We start from the raw sequence: 15,832 nt of genomic DNA on the forward strand, positions 1-15,832 counted from the left end.
GAGGGAGTCACCTATATATTTTAACATTTTGTTTGTGGGTTTTGTCAGTTATATATGCACATAGTTTACAAAATCAAGTAAACTATGGGCCTTTTACTTTAAAAAACAATAATAAAAGTTATCTTACTCCTTCGTCTATTTTATGCTTCCCAAATGCAACCACTCTCTTTTAGCTGATTCTTAAGATATTGCCTCCGTGTCTCTAAATAACGTTTATATTTATTTATTTATTTATTTATTTATTTATTTATTTTCATTTTAAGCATTATCTACTGACTTTCCACCCTGGCAGGTGAGGATTTAGCTTTTTTTACTTTACCTGTACCCTCACATATAACCCTCCCATTCCTACATGCTCCTAATATATTTGTTAGATTAAAAATTAGGGTTAGGGTCCTGGCCAGTTCAGCTCAGCAGTTTGAGCATCAGCCCACAGACCAAAGAGTCTCGGGTTTGATTCCTGATCAAGAGCATGTACCTCTGGTGGGTTCCATCCCCAGCCCTGGTCAGGGTCGTATGGGAGGCAACCAATCAATGTGCCTCTCTCACATCAATGTCCCTTTCTCTCTCTCTCTCTCTCTCTGCCCCCCACCCCCACCCCCCGGTCTGAAGATAAATGGAAAAATATCCTCAGGTGAGGATTAAAAAAAAAATTAGAGTTAGGCCCTGGCCAGGTGGCTCGGTTGGTTAGAGCACCGTCCTGTATACCAAAAAGGTTTCAGGTTTGATTCCTGGTGAAGGCACATACCTAGGCTGTGGGTTTGATCCCTGATCAGGGGGTGTACAGCAGACAACCTATTTATGTTTCTCTCTCCCTTCCTCACTCTCTAAAATCAATAAAAACATAATCCTCAGGTGAGGATTAAAAAAGAAATTAGGGTTAGACACACATTCAACCTGAAACTCTTTGCCAGTTGTCTAAATCTCATAATGGATTCAGACCCATCAGGTAGTTTGTCTATCTCAGTTCTGAAGAAATTTCTCCTACAGCCTTCTGACCTCCAAACTGTATTGATTGCCCTCTAAGCCTGATGGATAAATATGATCCTATAATCAGCTTTGTTTCTTTTTTTTTTTTGGTACGTGCCCCTAGCGGGAACTGAACCCAGGACTCTCCAGTTGACAGGCCGATGCTCCAACCACTGAGCCAAACCAGCCAGGGCTCACCTTTGTTTCTTTTCACCTCTCATATGCTGGATCCCCTGTTGCTCAGATCCCGTGATCTCTTTTTTGGTTTATTCTCTTGTTTTGATGGACCACATCTTCTAGGAGCTTCCTGAGAAAAAGCAAATGGAAAACAAAATAACTCATACTTTATCCTCACCCGAGGACATTTTTCCATTTTTTTGTACAGATAGAGTGGGAGGGAGAGAGAGGAAGAGAGAGAGAGGGAAACATCGATGTGGAAGGGACACATCGAGTGGCTGCCACCCGCACGACCAACCAGGGCCGGGGACAAACTGCAACCGAGGTACATGCCCTTAGAGGGAACCGAACCCGGGTCTCTCCGGACCGCAGGCGGATGCTCTAACCGCTGAGCCAAACCGGCCAGGGCCAAAATAACTCATACTTTATATCTGGAAAATGTCTTCATGCTATCTTTATGTTTAATGATTGAGTATCTGAATCATTTTACCTCAGAAATTTGAAGACATTGCTACTTTATCTTCTAATTTCCAGTGTTGTTGAGTTTTGCTCCATTGTGTTAAACCTGGAAGCTCTTAGGATTTTCTATCAATCCCTTCTGCCCCTATTGTTCTAAAATTTCACAATGATGGGCCTTCGTGTGCATCTTTTTTCATCAAGTGTGCTAGATATTTGATGGGCCCTGATGATCATGAACTAATGTCCTTTAGTTCTTAGAAATTGTCCTTGTTTCTATTTGTTTGATTTTTATTTATTGATTTTAGAGAGGGGAAGGGAGAGAAACATTGATTTGTTGTTCCACTTATGCATTCATTGATTGCTTGTATGTGCCCTGACTGGGGATTGAACCCACAATGTTGGCATGTCGGGATGATACTCTAACCAACTGAGCCACCTGGCCAGGGCTGGGTTTTTGTTTTGTTTTTGTTTTGTCTTTTTAAATACAATTTTTCCTACCTATTTTCTATGATCGCTCTAGAAATCCTAAAGTCAGATGTTATGCATCTTGGACTGATCCTCCAATTTTCTTTTTGTTCTCTTATTTTCTATTTCTGTCTGGGGAATTTCTTCAAAGGTTTTCATTTCCACTATTATATAAATATTTTTTCTTTATTGATTTTAGACAGAGGGAGAGAGAGAGAGAAACATCGATGAGAGAGGAACATCAATTGGCTGCCTCCTGCATGTCCCCCACTGGGGATTTGGCCCACAATCTGGGAATCGAACTGGCGACCTCTTGGTGCATGGGTCGATGCTCAACCACTGAGCCATACTGGCCAGGCCCACTATTATATTTTAATTTCTGGGAAATATTTTTATTTTATTTATGCATTTATTTTGTTTTATTTTTTTTGGTACGTGTCCCTAGCGGGAACCGAACCCAGGACTCTCTGGTCTGCAGGCCAACGCTCCAACCACTGAGCCAAACTGGCCAGGGCTCCAGGAAATATTTTTAGAGCATACTGTACTCTTTTCATTTATATGTCTTTTTTGTTGTTGTTCTTTATTGATTTTAGAGAGAGAGGAAGGGAGAGGGAGAAATAGAAACATCAATGAGAAAGAACATCAATTGGCCGCCTCCTGCATGCCCCCCACTAGGGATCCACGTGCCCTGACTGGGAATCAAACTGGCGCCCTCTTGGTGCATGGCTCCATGTTCAACTGCTGAGCCACATCGGCCGGGCTCATTGATATGTCTTATCTCTCGTAAGATATCAATGATACTTTTTAAGTTTTTTTTTGTTGCACAATCTGTTTTCTCTAAGTTGTTTTTTTTTTCATTAGAGGATTTTCTCATAGATCTGTTAATTTCTTGCTTGTTGCTTATATTTAAGACTAGAGCACTAAAAGCTAATTGGAAACTACAAAAGACTGAGTTTTTTTTTTTTCTTTAATTGATTTCAGAGAGAGAGATAGAAACATTGATGAGAAAGGAATGTCAGTTGGCTGCCTCCTGCATACCCCTTACTGGGGATCGAGCCCACACCAGGGCATGTGCCCTGCTGGGAGTTGAACAAGCGACCTCCTGGTGCGTGGGACAATGCTTATCCAAGAGCTTTCTTTACTACAGGGTGATTGAGCTGGGACATTTTATTGGGGGGAAGCTCTGATGTCATTTTCTCTAGATCTTTGCTAGAATAAAAACTATTAGTGCAGAGATCTTTGTTTTGATCACTGATCTATTCCTAGAGTCTGTAACATTTCTTGACACACCTGGTCAGATCCTTCAAAGAGGAATCATCTGGTCTCCTACAAGGGATGGCAGTGAAAGGGTATAGAAGTGAGAGGAGATGACAGAAGGAGACTTCACTTGGGGTGGTGAACACACATATAATATACAGTTGATGTGTTATAGAATTATATACCTGTAACCTATATAATTTTATTAATCAGTGTTACCCCAATAAATTCAATTTAGAAAAGTCTTATGAACCCTGGCCAGTTTGGATCAGCGGTAGAGCGTCGGCCTACGGACCAATAAGTCGCGGGTTCAATTCCAGTCAAGGGCATGTACCTTGGTTGCGGTTCATCCCTGGCCCTAGACAGGGTCATGCGGGAGGCAACCAGTCGATGTGTCTCTCTCCCTCTCTTCCTCCCACTCTATCTGAAGATAAATAGAAAAATATCCTCAGGTGAGGATTAAAAGAAAAAAAAAATCTTATGAAAAGAATTCTTTAACATTTTTTTAGTTTTTTAAAGTTACTAAAGAATATAATAAGTATACATTATATACATGTAGATATATAGGTTTTTGGTACAAATACAAGTCACACTATGCATATAGTTGTAAAAAAAGAAGTGAAAGGAGAGAGCTGGGTCTCCATATTCCACATGTAATTATATAATTAATCCCCTAAATATCAGTACAATACAACCTTCTTCAACTGTTGTCTCTCCCTGCCCCCAGTCCAGAGACCCTCTATTTTATGATCTCCATAATAATTCAGGTATCTTTGCCAGGGAAATGGAAGCATAGCCACTTAACTCTGCAGAAGAAGTATAGGAATCTAGGAAACCAACTGTTTCACAAATAGATTTTTAACCAGTCCTTCTGTTTTTAATCTCCGCTTAGCCAACACACATACACTCACTCACTCCAGGAATACCCTTTGTCACCTATTCCTGAGCCTTTTGGGGATTCAGAAATATAAATTAGATTACTTCTTATCTTTCCTGAAGGCTTAAGATTCAGTTTTTATGGGTCTCCTTATAAAAATCATGGTGGTATTATCTCCTCTCTGCTTTTTTAAAGTCTTATGTCTTTCTTTGGGGGGAAAAAAAAAGAACAGCCTGGCCAGTGTGGCTCAGTGCTTGAGCACTGACCCATGCACCAAGAGGTTGCCGGTTCGATTCTCGGTCAGGGCACATACCCAGATTGTGGGCCTAATCCCCAGTGGGGGGCATGCAGGAGGCAGCCAATCGATGCTCTCTCTCATCAATGTTTCTATCTCTCCCTCTCCCTCTCTTTCTAAAATCAATAAAGAAAAAAAAGTTTTTAAGAAAAAAAACTTTCACTATCACTTTTGTACAGGTTTGGATGGAGCAAAATGAGTATCTATATTGTCAGCCTTCTTTACCTGGTAATCCATAGCCTCAATGGACGCTACTTATAATCTGAACCAAAGAATTAGTTCAAACTAATTGGGGAAATATTTTTGAATTATTGAAAATTTTTAAATGAATTTTTGTTACTTATATGTCCAGCAACAAATTAAGGTCCTTAAGAAAACCTTGTAGCCCTGGCCAGTTTGGCTCAGCAGTAGAGCATTGCCCAAGGACCAATGAGTCCTGGGTTCAATTCTAGCCAAGGGCACGTACATCAGTTGCAGTTTGCCCCCGGCCCTGGTTGGGGTCATGCAGAAGGCAACCAGTTGATGTGTCCCTCTCGCGTTGATGTTTCTCTCTCGCGCCTTTTCTCTCCCTCTCTACCTGAAGATAAATAGAAAAATATCCTTGGGTGAGGATTTAAAAAAAGAACACCTTGTAATAAGACATTAATTGATTATGTGTACTTTTCCTTAGCAGAAACCTCAAAAGGCTTTATTATGATTTCTATTGCTCAATAAATATTTATTATACAATGTTATATATCAATTATATCTCAGTTGTAGAACTAGGAAAAAAATTTTGATAATAATATGTATTAACCAAACCTTGTTTTAAGTAGATGAAAGTTACACTGTCATCAATTCTGGTTGTATAGGATCTAAATTAATGAACTGACATCAACTTGGCATTATATGGTTGCTTTACTTTTCTTTGGCCACTTTTTCTGTGTGGGTAGAAAATAAGTATATTTGGCAGCATGGCAGCTCTTATAGAAACTGATTGATATTTTTTGCTTATAGCCCAATCAACATAATACAGTGAAGCTGGGAGCTTTCCAGGCTCAGGAAAAAGAACTGGTGTTTGACATTGACATGACAGACTATGATGATGTGAGGAGATGTTGTAGGTAAGCACCGCCTGCCTTGTTGGTAGAGTGGGTGATATTATTGACAGTGAGTAATGATGGCTTTACTCCAGTTCTGCAGATATATGTTCTAAGTGCTGGACCCTCATGACGATGGCCATACGCATTATTGATCGAGCATTGAAGGGCAAGTATCAGCAGTGTCTGGGTGGGGTCAAATGCAAGAATCTGTTTTCCCCTTAATATCAGTCTATCTATACCATGTTAGAATCAAATCTCATAAATTTCTGCCCTGGCTGGTTTTGCTCAGCGGTTAGAGCGTTGACCTGAGGTCCAGAGAGACCCAGGTTCAGTTCCGGCTAGGGGCATGTACCTCGGTTGCAGTTTGTCCCCGCCCCTGGTTGGGTCGTGCGGGGGGGTCGGCCACTCAATGTGTCCCTTTCACGTCGATGTTTCTCTCTCTCTCTCTCTCTTCCTCTCTCCCTCCCACTCTTTCTGAACCAAAAATGGAAATTGTCCTCGGGTGAAGATAAAAAAAAAAAATCCGCCCTGGCCAGTTGGCTCAGCGGTTAGAGCGTCGGCCTGTGGTCCTGAGAGACCCGGGTTCGGTTCCCGCTAAGGGCATGTACCTCGGTTGCAGTTTGTCCCCGGCCCTGGTCGGTTGTGCGGGTGGCAGCCACTCGATGTGTCCCTTTCACATCGATGTTTCTCTCTCTCTGTTCCTCTCTCTCCCTCCCACTCTACCTGAACAAAAAATGGAAAAATGTCCTCGGGTGAGGATAAAAAAAAAAAAATCCCATAAATTTCTAATATGTTTTCTTAAAACATATAATAGGAAAATAAAATATAACAATAAAGTTATAGTTGAAACTCTAATAAAGCTGTGATCAAACCAGTGAGTTTTTTCCCAATTCAATCATTTGTTCAGCAACTCTGTGCTAGGTACTGTCCTAGATGAGGGAAATATGAAAGAGAACAATTTTTTTTTTAATCCTCACCCAAGGACATTTTTCGATATTATGTTCATATAGAGTGGCGGGGGGGGGGTGGAACAGCAACATAAAAGGGCCAACCAGGGCCGGGGACAAACTGCAACTGAGGTGCTTGCCTTTAGCGGGAACCGAACCCAGGTCTCTCCAGACTGCAGGCCGACGCTCTAACCGCTGAGCCAAACCGGCCAGGGCGAAAGAGAACAATTCTTGCCTCAGTCTAAGAAGGAGACAAATAAGAAAATTGAGGATTGTACTTATGTTAAGTAACGTGCACAGGGTGCTGTGGGAACAGCAGGAGTGCATGCAGGAATGGGAAGAGATTGGATCAAAAAAGGCTTCCCAGAAGAGGTAATGATAAGAATGATAATAAAATAGTTGATCTTATATAGGGCTTATTGTGTGCTAGGTACTGTTCTAAGCACTTTAAATTTATTCACTTCTTTAATATACCTAGACTGGGTCTTTAAGGATAAATGGCAGTTAGTCAAGGAAAGAAATGGAAGTGCTGGGGCAAGAGGAAATTCTTGGCAGAGAGATCAGATAAAGTCGAAGACAAAAGCATGTTGGGAGTGGGAGACAGGAAACTACAAATAATTTAATATAGTTAAAGTGAGTACATGTGGATAAGAGGTAAAAAAATGAAGCTAAGAAAGTAAGCAAAAACCGGGAGTTTATAGATTTGTTTTAAAAACTATTATGGCCCTGGCCAGTTTGGCTTAGCGGTTAGAGCACTGGCCCTCGAACCAAAGAGTCGCGGGTTCGATTCCGGTCAGGGGCACGTACCTTGGTTGCGATTCGTCCCCAGCCCTGGACAGGGTGGTGCGGGAGGCAACCAGTCGGTGTGTTTCTCTTACATCGATGTTTCTCTCTCTCCTTCCTTCCCTCTCACTCTATCCTGATGATAAATGTAAAAATATCCTCTGATGAGGATTTAAAAAAAAATAAAACCTATTATATCTCCCTTCCTTAGAGGACTTTGGATTTAAGCATCGCCTCTGGGTATATTCTGGAAGAAGAGGTGTTCATTGTTGGGTCTGTGATGAATCAGTTAGAAAATTGTCCTCTGCAGTACGGTCTGGAATAGTTGAGTATTTGAGTCTTGTAAAGGTAAGATCTTCTTAATGATAATTTACATTTCTTTTTTTTTGCTGGATGTTACCAAGCCTGGTATGTTTAGTAACAAAATTAAACTATCTTTTATAGCATCTACTTTCTAGAGTAGGTCATCTTACCAGTAGATTGATTAAAACCATAGTAGCTATATTTTTTTGAGATGTTTCATATTTTGTTGTAAGTATCCTACTTTGTGGCAGACGGAAGATTAATAGTTTACTTTTCTGGTTCAATTAAGTCAAGTAAAGTTAACCCAGAAAGTTACAGGTAGGTATTGAGACTATCTAAAATAGCATATAAGCTTCTCTACTTTGACAGAATTTAATCAATATATTTAGAACACATTATAGAAATAGTTTAATTATTTCATTTATGTTATATAATATGCCCAAAGATTTTTTTTTTATGGTTTATTTTTCAGGGTGGTCAAGACATTAAAAAGAAAGTTCACCTAAGTGAAAAAATTCACCCTTTTGTCAGGTCTGTTGGAAAAGACTCCATGCAGCTTAAGTTGTGTCTGCTTTACCTGCACATGCTTGTAGAATTACATTGTATCATGAACAAGGGAGTGTCACACACGTTTGTCTTCCCACAATGCCAGGTTTATTGGGGGAGTCCAATAAGCCAAGAGTCCATGCAGGTACACATAGAGAAGGGGAGTTACCTGACAGAAGCAAGCAGAGGGAGCATTGGGCAGAGAAGTCCCTCCCAGTCACTGACAGCATCGGCTGATGGAGATACTGGTGTCAGTCTCAAGCCAGGCAACTACGATGGCAGCATGCATCTGTAGTGGAAATCTGGCAGGGCTCTGAGCATGACCCGTGGTACAGCCCTGCTTTCAGTGGTTGGAGCTCTGAGTTCTTATAGCTGCCAGCTATGGATGTCCCATTAAGATTGGTATCCATATGGAGTCCTTATCCAAGTGTCCAGAATGGTGGTTTTGGGCATTCTAGGCCCCTCATAAGGGCTTTCCCATTACACCCCCTTACCTTAGTCTTGACATAACACTTAACATAACTGTCATAAGCCCTGGCCGGTTTGGCTCAGCGGTTAGAGTGTTGGCCTATGGTCCAGAGAGACCCGGATTCGGTGCCTGCTAAGGGCGCGTACCTTGGTTGCAGTTTGTCCCTGGCCCTGATTGGTCATGCGGCTGGCAGCCACTTGATGTGTCCCTTTCATGTCGATGTTTCTCTCTGTCTCTCTTCCTCTCTCTCCCTCCCACTCTTTCTGAACAAAAATTGGAAAAATGTCCTCGGGTGAAGATAAAAAAAAAAAAAACATAACTGTCATGGCTGACAGTGACTCCATATTGGATTGTCAAAGGTATCCAAAAAGTCAGCTCTGCTCTTGCTCTATATATCTTGTTATCAATTTTCTCTGCTGAGGTAGCATTTTATAATAATAATAGCTAGAATTAATTCAGTGTCTCTTGTATGCTACAGTATTCATGATAGGTAGGTGCTTTACAAATGTTGTCACTGGTTTTCCCAACAACCCCATGAAAGATATGATGGTACTACACTTACAGATGAACAACGTGAGAATTGGAGGGATTGTATAATTTGCTTGGCATCACACATAAGTAATTTTTTTTTCTTTATTGATTTTAGAGAGAGAGGAAGGGAGAGAGAGACAGAAACATCAATGAGAGAGAACATCAATTAGCTGCTTCCTGTATGCCCCTCACTGGGGATTTGGCCCACAACCTGGGCATGTGCCCTGACCAGGAATCGAACTGGCGACCTCTTGGTGCATGGGTCGATGCTCAACCACTGAGCCACACCAACTGGGCACACATAAGTAATTATTAAATTCAGGATTCATGTCCTAGTCTGCCTGATACCAAACCCCATACTTTTTTCATTGAATTCATTACTTCTCTAGGATAGTGGAAAGAGCATTGCATTAGGAGTAAGGTCTGTATTCTGCCACTTACTATGACCTTGATAAAATATTAGAGTCTCCATTTCCTTATCTGTGTAATGGGAAGAACAATATCTACTTCATCTGTCTCTGAGTTGTGGCAAAGATTAATGAAACAGTATTTGTGAAGTCTATTTGCAAATTGCTAAGCACTATGTGATTGTTGAGATGTTAAAGCAAGCAATTCAGAGTAGAAACTGTAGATTGTATCCCATATTCTACTACCGATGTTGTCCTGAATTGGTTGCTTTCTACCCTTATTATATACAGAGGTGGGCAAAAATAGGTTTATAGTTGTTCGTATGGAAAAATATATAATATAAGAATAAACTCTTACTCGGCCCTGTGGCTCAGTGGTTGAGCGTCAACCCATGCACCAGGAGGTTGCCGGTTCAATTTTCAGTCAGGGCACATGCCCAGGTTGTGGGCCCGATCCCCAGTGGGGGGCATGCAGGAGGTAGCCAGTCGATGTTCTCTCTCATCGATGTTTCTATCTCTCTCTCCCTCTCCCTTCCTCTCTCTCTAAACATCAATAAAGAAAAATAAATTTAAAAAAAATAGAATAAACTCTTTCTTTTACTTGTAACTATAAACCTACGTTTGCCCACCCCATACTTATGATGTTATTAACTTTCTCAGTTGTGGAGTTTCAGAAGTAAACATTTTTTTAATATTTTTTTCTTGATATTAGAGAGGGGAATGAAGAAGGAGAGAGAGAGAAAGAAACATCAGTCAGCTGCCTCCTGCACACCCCCTACTGAGAATTGAGCCCATAACCCAGGCATGTGCCCTGACCGGTAATCGAACTGGCAACCTTTTGGTACATGGGATGAAGCTCAACCTACTGAGACACACTGGACAGAGCAGAAGTAAAGCTTTCTGGACAGAGTGTTCTAAGCCAGGCTAGGTTCTTTCCCCTTAGACTTAACTCTCATAACTCTGAGAAGGGATATTATTCCCATTTACCTAGTTAAGTTCTAGAAATTCAGTGAAAATAGCAATAGCCTCCTAAATGGCAACAAAAGCTGTATGGGGTATGTGTTGCTAATAGTATTGGGACTTTGATATTGTTATTCCTACAGAAAATCTATAAACATAATAAATAAATACTTTGAAGAATATGCCTTGGTTGATCAAGATATCCTTGGAAATAAAGAAAGCTGTGATAAGATTTTAGCTCTTGTTCCTGAAAATATCCTTTCCTAAGACCATTTATAAGTGAACTACTTATATTGATATTATGTGTTCTGCCTGCATATTCTCATATACTTATTCTCTTTTTTTAATCATATTTCCCATTTTTTTCTCATATACTTGTTAAGTTTAATCTTTTTATAAAAAACATCTATATTTCTACATTTTTGTATCCTAGTCTGGAATACAATAAGACACGAGGCCATTTTATAAACAAATTTCCTCTTATGGAAGTTGATTGTCCTAGAATTAATGGCTATTTAAAGAATGCTGAATCATTTAGTCAAAATATGTACAGACCAGGGAAAGAATTTATATTAAACTGTATAGTTATTTGGCATTCTTTCTGTCATATCACCACTATATTTTTACAGGGTTATTTTTCAGTGTTTAATTTAATATTTGCATTTTAGAAAACAGTAATTACTTTCTATATAAAGTAGATATTCTTGTGATAATACATACATAAAATAAGTTATTTGTTGATGTGCCCTAAATGAATATGTTCCTTAATGACTCGTCACCAATTCGTGATGACCTTCAACAAAGCTTCCAAAAGCATCACAGTTCACTTCAGCGTTGGGAGCATTTGAAGAAAATAGCCAAATATTTGGTATATTCCATGGAAATCTGTATTACAAATAAAATAATATAATTCTTTTTTTTTTTATCCTCACCCGAGGACATTTTTCCATATTTTGTTCAGACAGAGTGGGAGGGAGAGAGAGAGAGAAACATCGACGCGAAAGGGACACATTGAGTGGCTGCCACCCGCACTACCCAACCAGGGCCAGGGACAAATTGCAAACGAGGCATGCGCCCCTAGCGGGAACCGAACCCAGGTTTCTCTGGTCCGCAGGCCAATGCTCTAACCGCTGAGCAAAACCGGCCAGGGCTATATAATTCTTTTTTAAAAAATAGGTTTTCATTGATTTTTTTTAGAGAGAGAGGAAGGGAGAGAGAGAAACATCCATCAACTGCCTCTTGCACGCCCCCTACTGGGGGTTCAAGCCCACAACCCTGGCATGTGCCCTGACCAGGGATTGAACTGGTACCTCTCAGTCCACTGAACCACACTGGCTGGGCTATAATTCCTTTTTTTTTTTTTTTTAATTATTTTTCTTTATTGATTTTAGAGAGAGAGAAATATCAATGAGAGAACATCAAATGGCCGCCTCCTGCATGACCCTCACTGGGGATTTGGCCCACAACCAGAACATGTGCCCTGACTGGGAATCAGACTGGCAACCTCTTGGTGCATGGGTCGATGCTCAACCACTGAGCCACACCAGCGGGGCTGGGCTATAACTCTTAGTTAAATTCTGATTGTTTTGCCATTTAAGTTAAAGATGACTGAAGATCACTTTTTAACCACTTTGAAAGAAATCCGCAAAAGTTCCTACTGATCCTCATGCTGGACTTGCATCTGCTTTTAGAATGACAGCAAAAATGACAAATGTGGATCCCGTCTTGAGTGGGAGATCATGCTCCAGTACTGTTTTCCACGGCTGGATATTAATGTTAGCAAAGGAATCAATCATTTGCTGAAGAGCCCTTTTAGTGTTCATCCTAAAACAGGTACTATAAAATAAAATAAGGAGAACTAAAAGAAAAATGAATGTTACTTTTTGTTTTAGCAAACACGCCACTAGGTGTGAATACATATGATACCTGACAAATTAAAGGTTGGAGGCTTGTTCTGTCAGCTAATACCTAAATTAACTTATTTTTTAATTGTTGATTAGTAGCTCCTGGATGAGTTTAACTATATAAATCATTTTCAGTTGGGTTTCTGAGGTTCAATGTTAGAATTCGAGTTGGGGAGGAACTTAGAAATTACAGGACAATGGCTCTCATTGTACAGATGAAGAAACAGTGGCCCAAGAAGTTAAAGTGACTGTAAACCTTAGGTTAAAGTTAGAGTCTTTTTTTCTTTATCCTCACCTTAGGACATTTTTCTGCATTTATCTTCAGATAGAGCAGGAAGGAGAGAGGAAGGGAGAGAAACATCGGTGTGAAAGAGACACACTGAGTGGTTGCCACCCACACGACCCCAACTGGGGCCAGGGACAAACTGCAACTGAGGTACGTGCCCTTAGTGGGAACCAAACCTGGGACTCTCTGGTCCGCGGGCTGACTCTAACCGCTGAGCCACACCGGCCAGGGCAAGTTAATGAGTCTTAAAACATATTTTGTCAGAGCTAGGAACAGAATTCAGTTCTGAAAACTGTGCTTTTTTTCACTATGCTGCCTCCCTCAGTACTTTTTCAATATTTTTAGCTTTCCTCTTTCACATTTCTCTTAGATAAGATTTGATGAACTGAAACTGACTTTAAAGTAGAAAGTGGCTATATTGGCATAAACTTTACTCCATCCAACCAGTGGACTTATAGAAAAGTATATAGTTGTCCTTCTTGGTGTCAACAATCCAACTCTGCCACTGAGTAGGGATGTTAGGGAAATCACTCTGTGTGCCTTGATTTTCTCATCTGTGAAATGGAGATAATAATAGTACCTATCTTAGGGGGTTATTGTGACCATCTAAAATGTAAAGTGCTTAGAAAATTGTCACACATTCAATTCTCCCAAATTGTCTATGTTTTTAGCTTCTTTTGGTAATAACGTTAATATTTTAATCCTAATTCTAAAACTTCAGTGGATATCCCTTATTCTAATATTCAAGGTTTGGGTAAATAATTGTGTTTATTCGTAAGTGTTTACATTTTGATTATCTTCTTTTCCCATTAATTAGCTGCACTCATTTTACTGCCTTTTTTTTTATCCTCACCTGAGGATATTTTTTTCATTGATTTTTAGAGAGAAAGAGAAAAACCTCAATGTGAGAGAGACACATCAATTGGTTGCCTTCTGAACTCAACCCTACCGCACCAGGAATCAAACCTGCAACCCTTTGGTGTGTTGTACCAACGCTCTAATCCAGTGGTTCTCAACCTTCCTAATGCCGCAACCTTTAATGCAGTTCCTTATGTTGTGGTGACCCCCAACCATAACATTATTTTTGTTGCTACTTCATAACTATAATTTTGCCACTGTTATGAATCGCCATCGGAAATACGTGTTTTCCGATGGTCTTAGGCGACCCCTGTGAAAGGGTCGTTTGACCCCCAAAGGGGTCATGACCCACAGGTTGAGAACTGCTGCAAGTCTAATCAATGAGCCACACTGGCCAGGGCTTTACTCTGTCTTTAACATCAACTCCCACTTCCCTTAATTATTTTACTTGTTATTCACCTGGCATTCTTTAGATGTATTATCACTTTTGCTGTTATTAATCCTCACCCGAGGATATTTTTCCATTGACTTCTCAGAGAGTGGAAGGGAGAGAGGGAGGAAGGGAGAGAGAGAGAGAAACATTGATGTGAGAGAGACACATTGATCGGTTGCCTCCTGCACAACCCCAACCAAGGCTGGGGATCAAACCTGCAACCCAGGTACATGCCCTTGACCAGGAATCAAACCCCAGACCCTTCGGTCCAAGGGCTGAGGCTCCAACCACTGAGCCAAACTGACCAGGGTTATCTTATTTTTGGGATGTGAAGTTTATGTAGTGTCCCAGGTGTGGATAGTATAAAAGGGTAGTATAATGTTGGTTTTATTTCCAAAATGCTTTCTCATGATGCCCAACATATAGATGTCTGTTTTATTCTCAGCAGATAAACCAAGGTAATGAAATGAACTGATTCCATCTATTTTGTTCAATTTTCAAGACTCACTCAATTTGAAATCATTCTGTACTTAAATATAGGAGGATATTGGGAAGACAGAGATATAAACAAAAGTAGAGTTAAGAGCAACTAGGTAATAGCTTAACAGTCTTTCACACCTATGTTTTGGTGGTTTTTTAAGAAATATAGAAGATACAGCTAGTATGAAAGTACTTTCAATTTATATTTCTGTTCTTAACAAATAAGTCTAACCCTTTTTCTAAACCTTAGATTAAAACTTTAGCCAACAATAACTTATAGGAGACAGCCTATAATGATTTGTATTCCACAATCATCCATTTATAACTTGGTTCTTACAGGTCGAATTTCAGTGCCTATTGATTTACAGAAAGTGGATCAGTTTGATCCATTTACTGTTCCAACCATAAGGTATGTTCCATATCATTGATCACTTTTCTGTTTGTGATTGTTCTGAATTTGAAGTAGATTGGACTAGATCCCTTCCAGAGAGGCAGCCTCTCTGAAGCTATATGATGATGCCCTAGTAGAGCAACGTTTCCTAGTGAGTTCCACAGAGCACAAGTTTTTCAGCTGCTATTAGGCAAGAAAAAGATTTTTAAATTCAGGTGCGCTCTCACTTTCCCTCTTGGGAGCCCACTGGTGCCTTTCTTCCCTCTGGTTCATTACCTTTGCCTTCTCTCTGCTAAGCTCCAGGGGTCCTTCTGCCTCTGTCTCTTGTTTCCTAAGCCTATGCAGCTCAGCTGGCTCATTTTTACTACCTCTGTAACTTTCCAAATAAACTTTCTCTTACAATTTGAAAAAAAGGAAAGAGATTTTTCAGTTCAAATAAGTCTGAGAAATGCTGACTTAAACAGGTTGAAAGTTCTTTACTGCAAGATTTCCCAGTCTTTGATATGCTAATATGCATGGAAAACTCCAAGAACAGATTATGGTTTTTAGAATATCCCAAATTAATTGGCCACATAATTTTTTCACAAAAAATCCTGAGGGATTCATGTGATATACACAGGGTAATGTTGACTAAGAACCAACTTTGAAATTCTCTTATTCTATTATTTGTAGCTCCATCTGCCATGAATTAGATGCCATTTCCACTAATGAAGAGGAAAAAGAGGAGAACAAAGCTGAATCCGACATCAAGCATAGAACCAGAGGTAGGTTTATATGTTAAAGTTTTATTTTTTTTTAAACTTATCTTTGTTGATATATTACAGATGTTCCTCCTTTTTTCACTATTGACCTCCTCCTACCCAATCCCACCCCTCTCTTGCCTTTCCCCATACTGTTGTCTGTGTCCATTGGTTATGCATATATGCATATAAGGTCTTTGGTTTATTTCTTTC

At 40.1% G+C, this 15,832-nt stretch overlaps 1 protein-coding gene across 1 annotated transcript in view; it reads left to right on the forward strand.

Moving 5' to 3' along the window:
- PRIM1 (DNA primase subunit 1) overlaps positions 1 to 15,832 on the forward strand; it is a 30,156-nt gene that overhangs the window by 2,930 nt on the left and 11,394 nt on the right. The window contains exons 3-11 of the mRNA XM_036251476.1: positions 5,496 to 5,602; positions 5,674 to 5,747; positions 7,523 to 7,659; positions 8,087 to 8,145; positions 10,671 to 10,780; positions 11,307 to 11,395; positions 12,219 to 12,360; positions 14,828 to 14,897; positions 15,552 to 15,643. Coding sequence (XP_036107369.1) covers positions 5,496 to 5,602; positions 5,674 to 5,747; positions 7,523 to 7,659; positions 8,087 to 8,145; positions 10,671 to 10,780; positions 11,307 to 11,395; positions 12,219 to 12,360; positions 14,828 to 14,897; positions 15,552 to 15,643 — 880 coding nt within the window. The remainder of the gene's footprint in view (positions 1 to 5,495; positions 5,603 to 5,673; positions 5,748 to 7,522; positions 7,660 to 8,086; positions 8,146 to 10,670; positions 10,781 to 11,306; positions 11,396 to 12,218; positions 12,361 to 14,827; positions 14,898 to 15,551; positions 15,644 to 15,832) is intronic.

This window comes from Molossus molossus, unplaced genomic scaffold (assembly GCF_014108415.1).
Source record: "Molossus molossus isolate mMolMol1 unplaced genomic scaffold, mMolMol1.p scaffold_m16_p_10, whole genome shotgun sequence".
NCBI classification, from domain to species: Eukaryota; Metazoa; Chordata; class Mammalia; order Chiroptera; family Molossidae; genus Molossus; species Molossus molossus.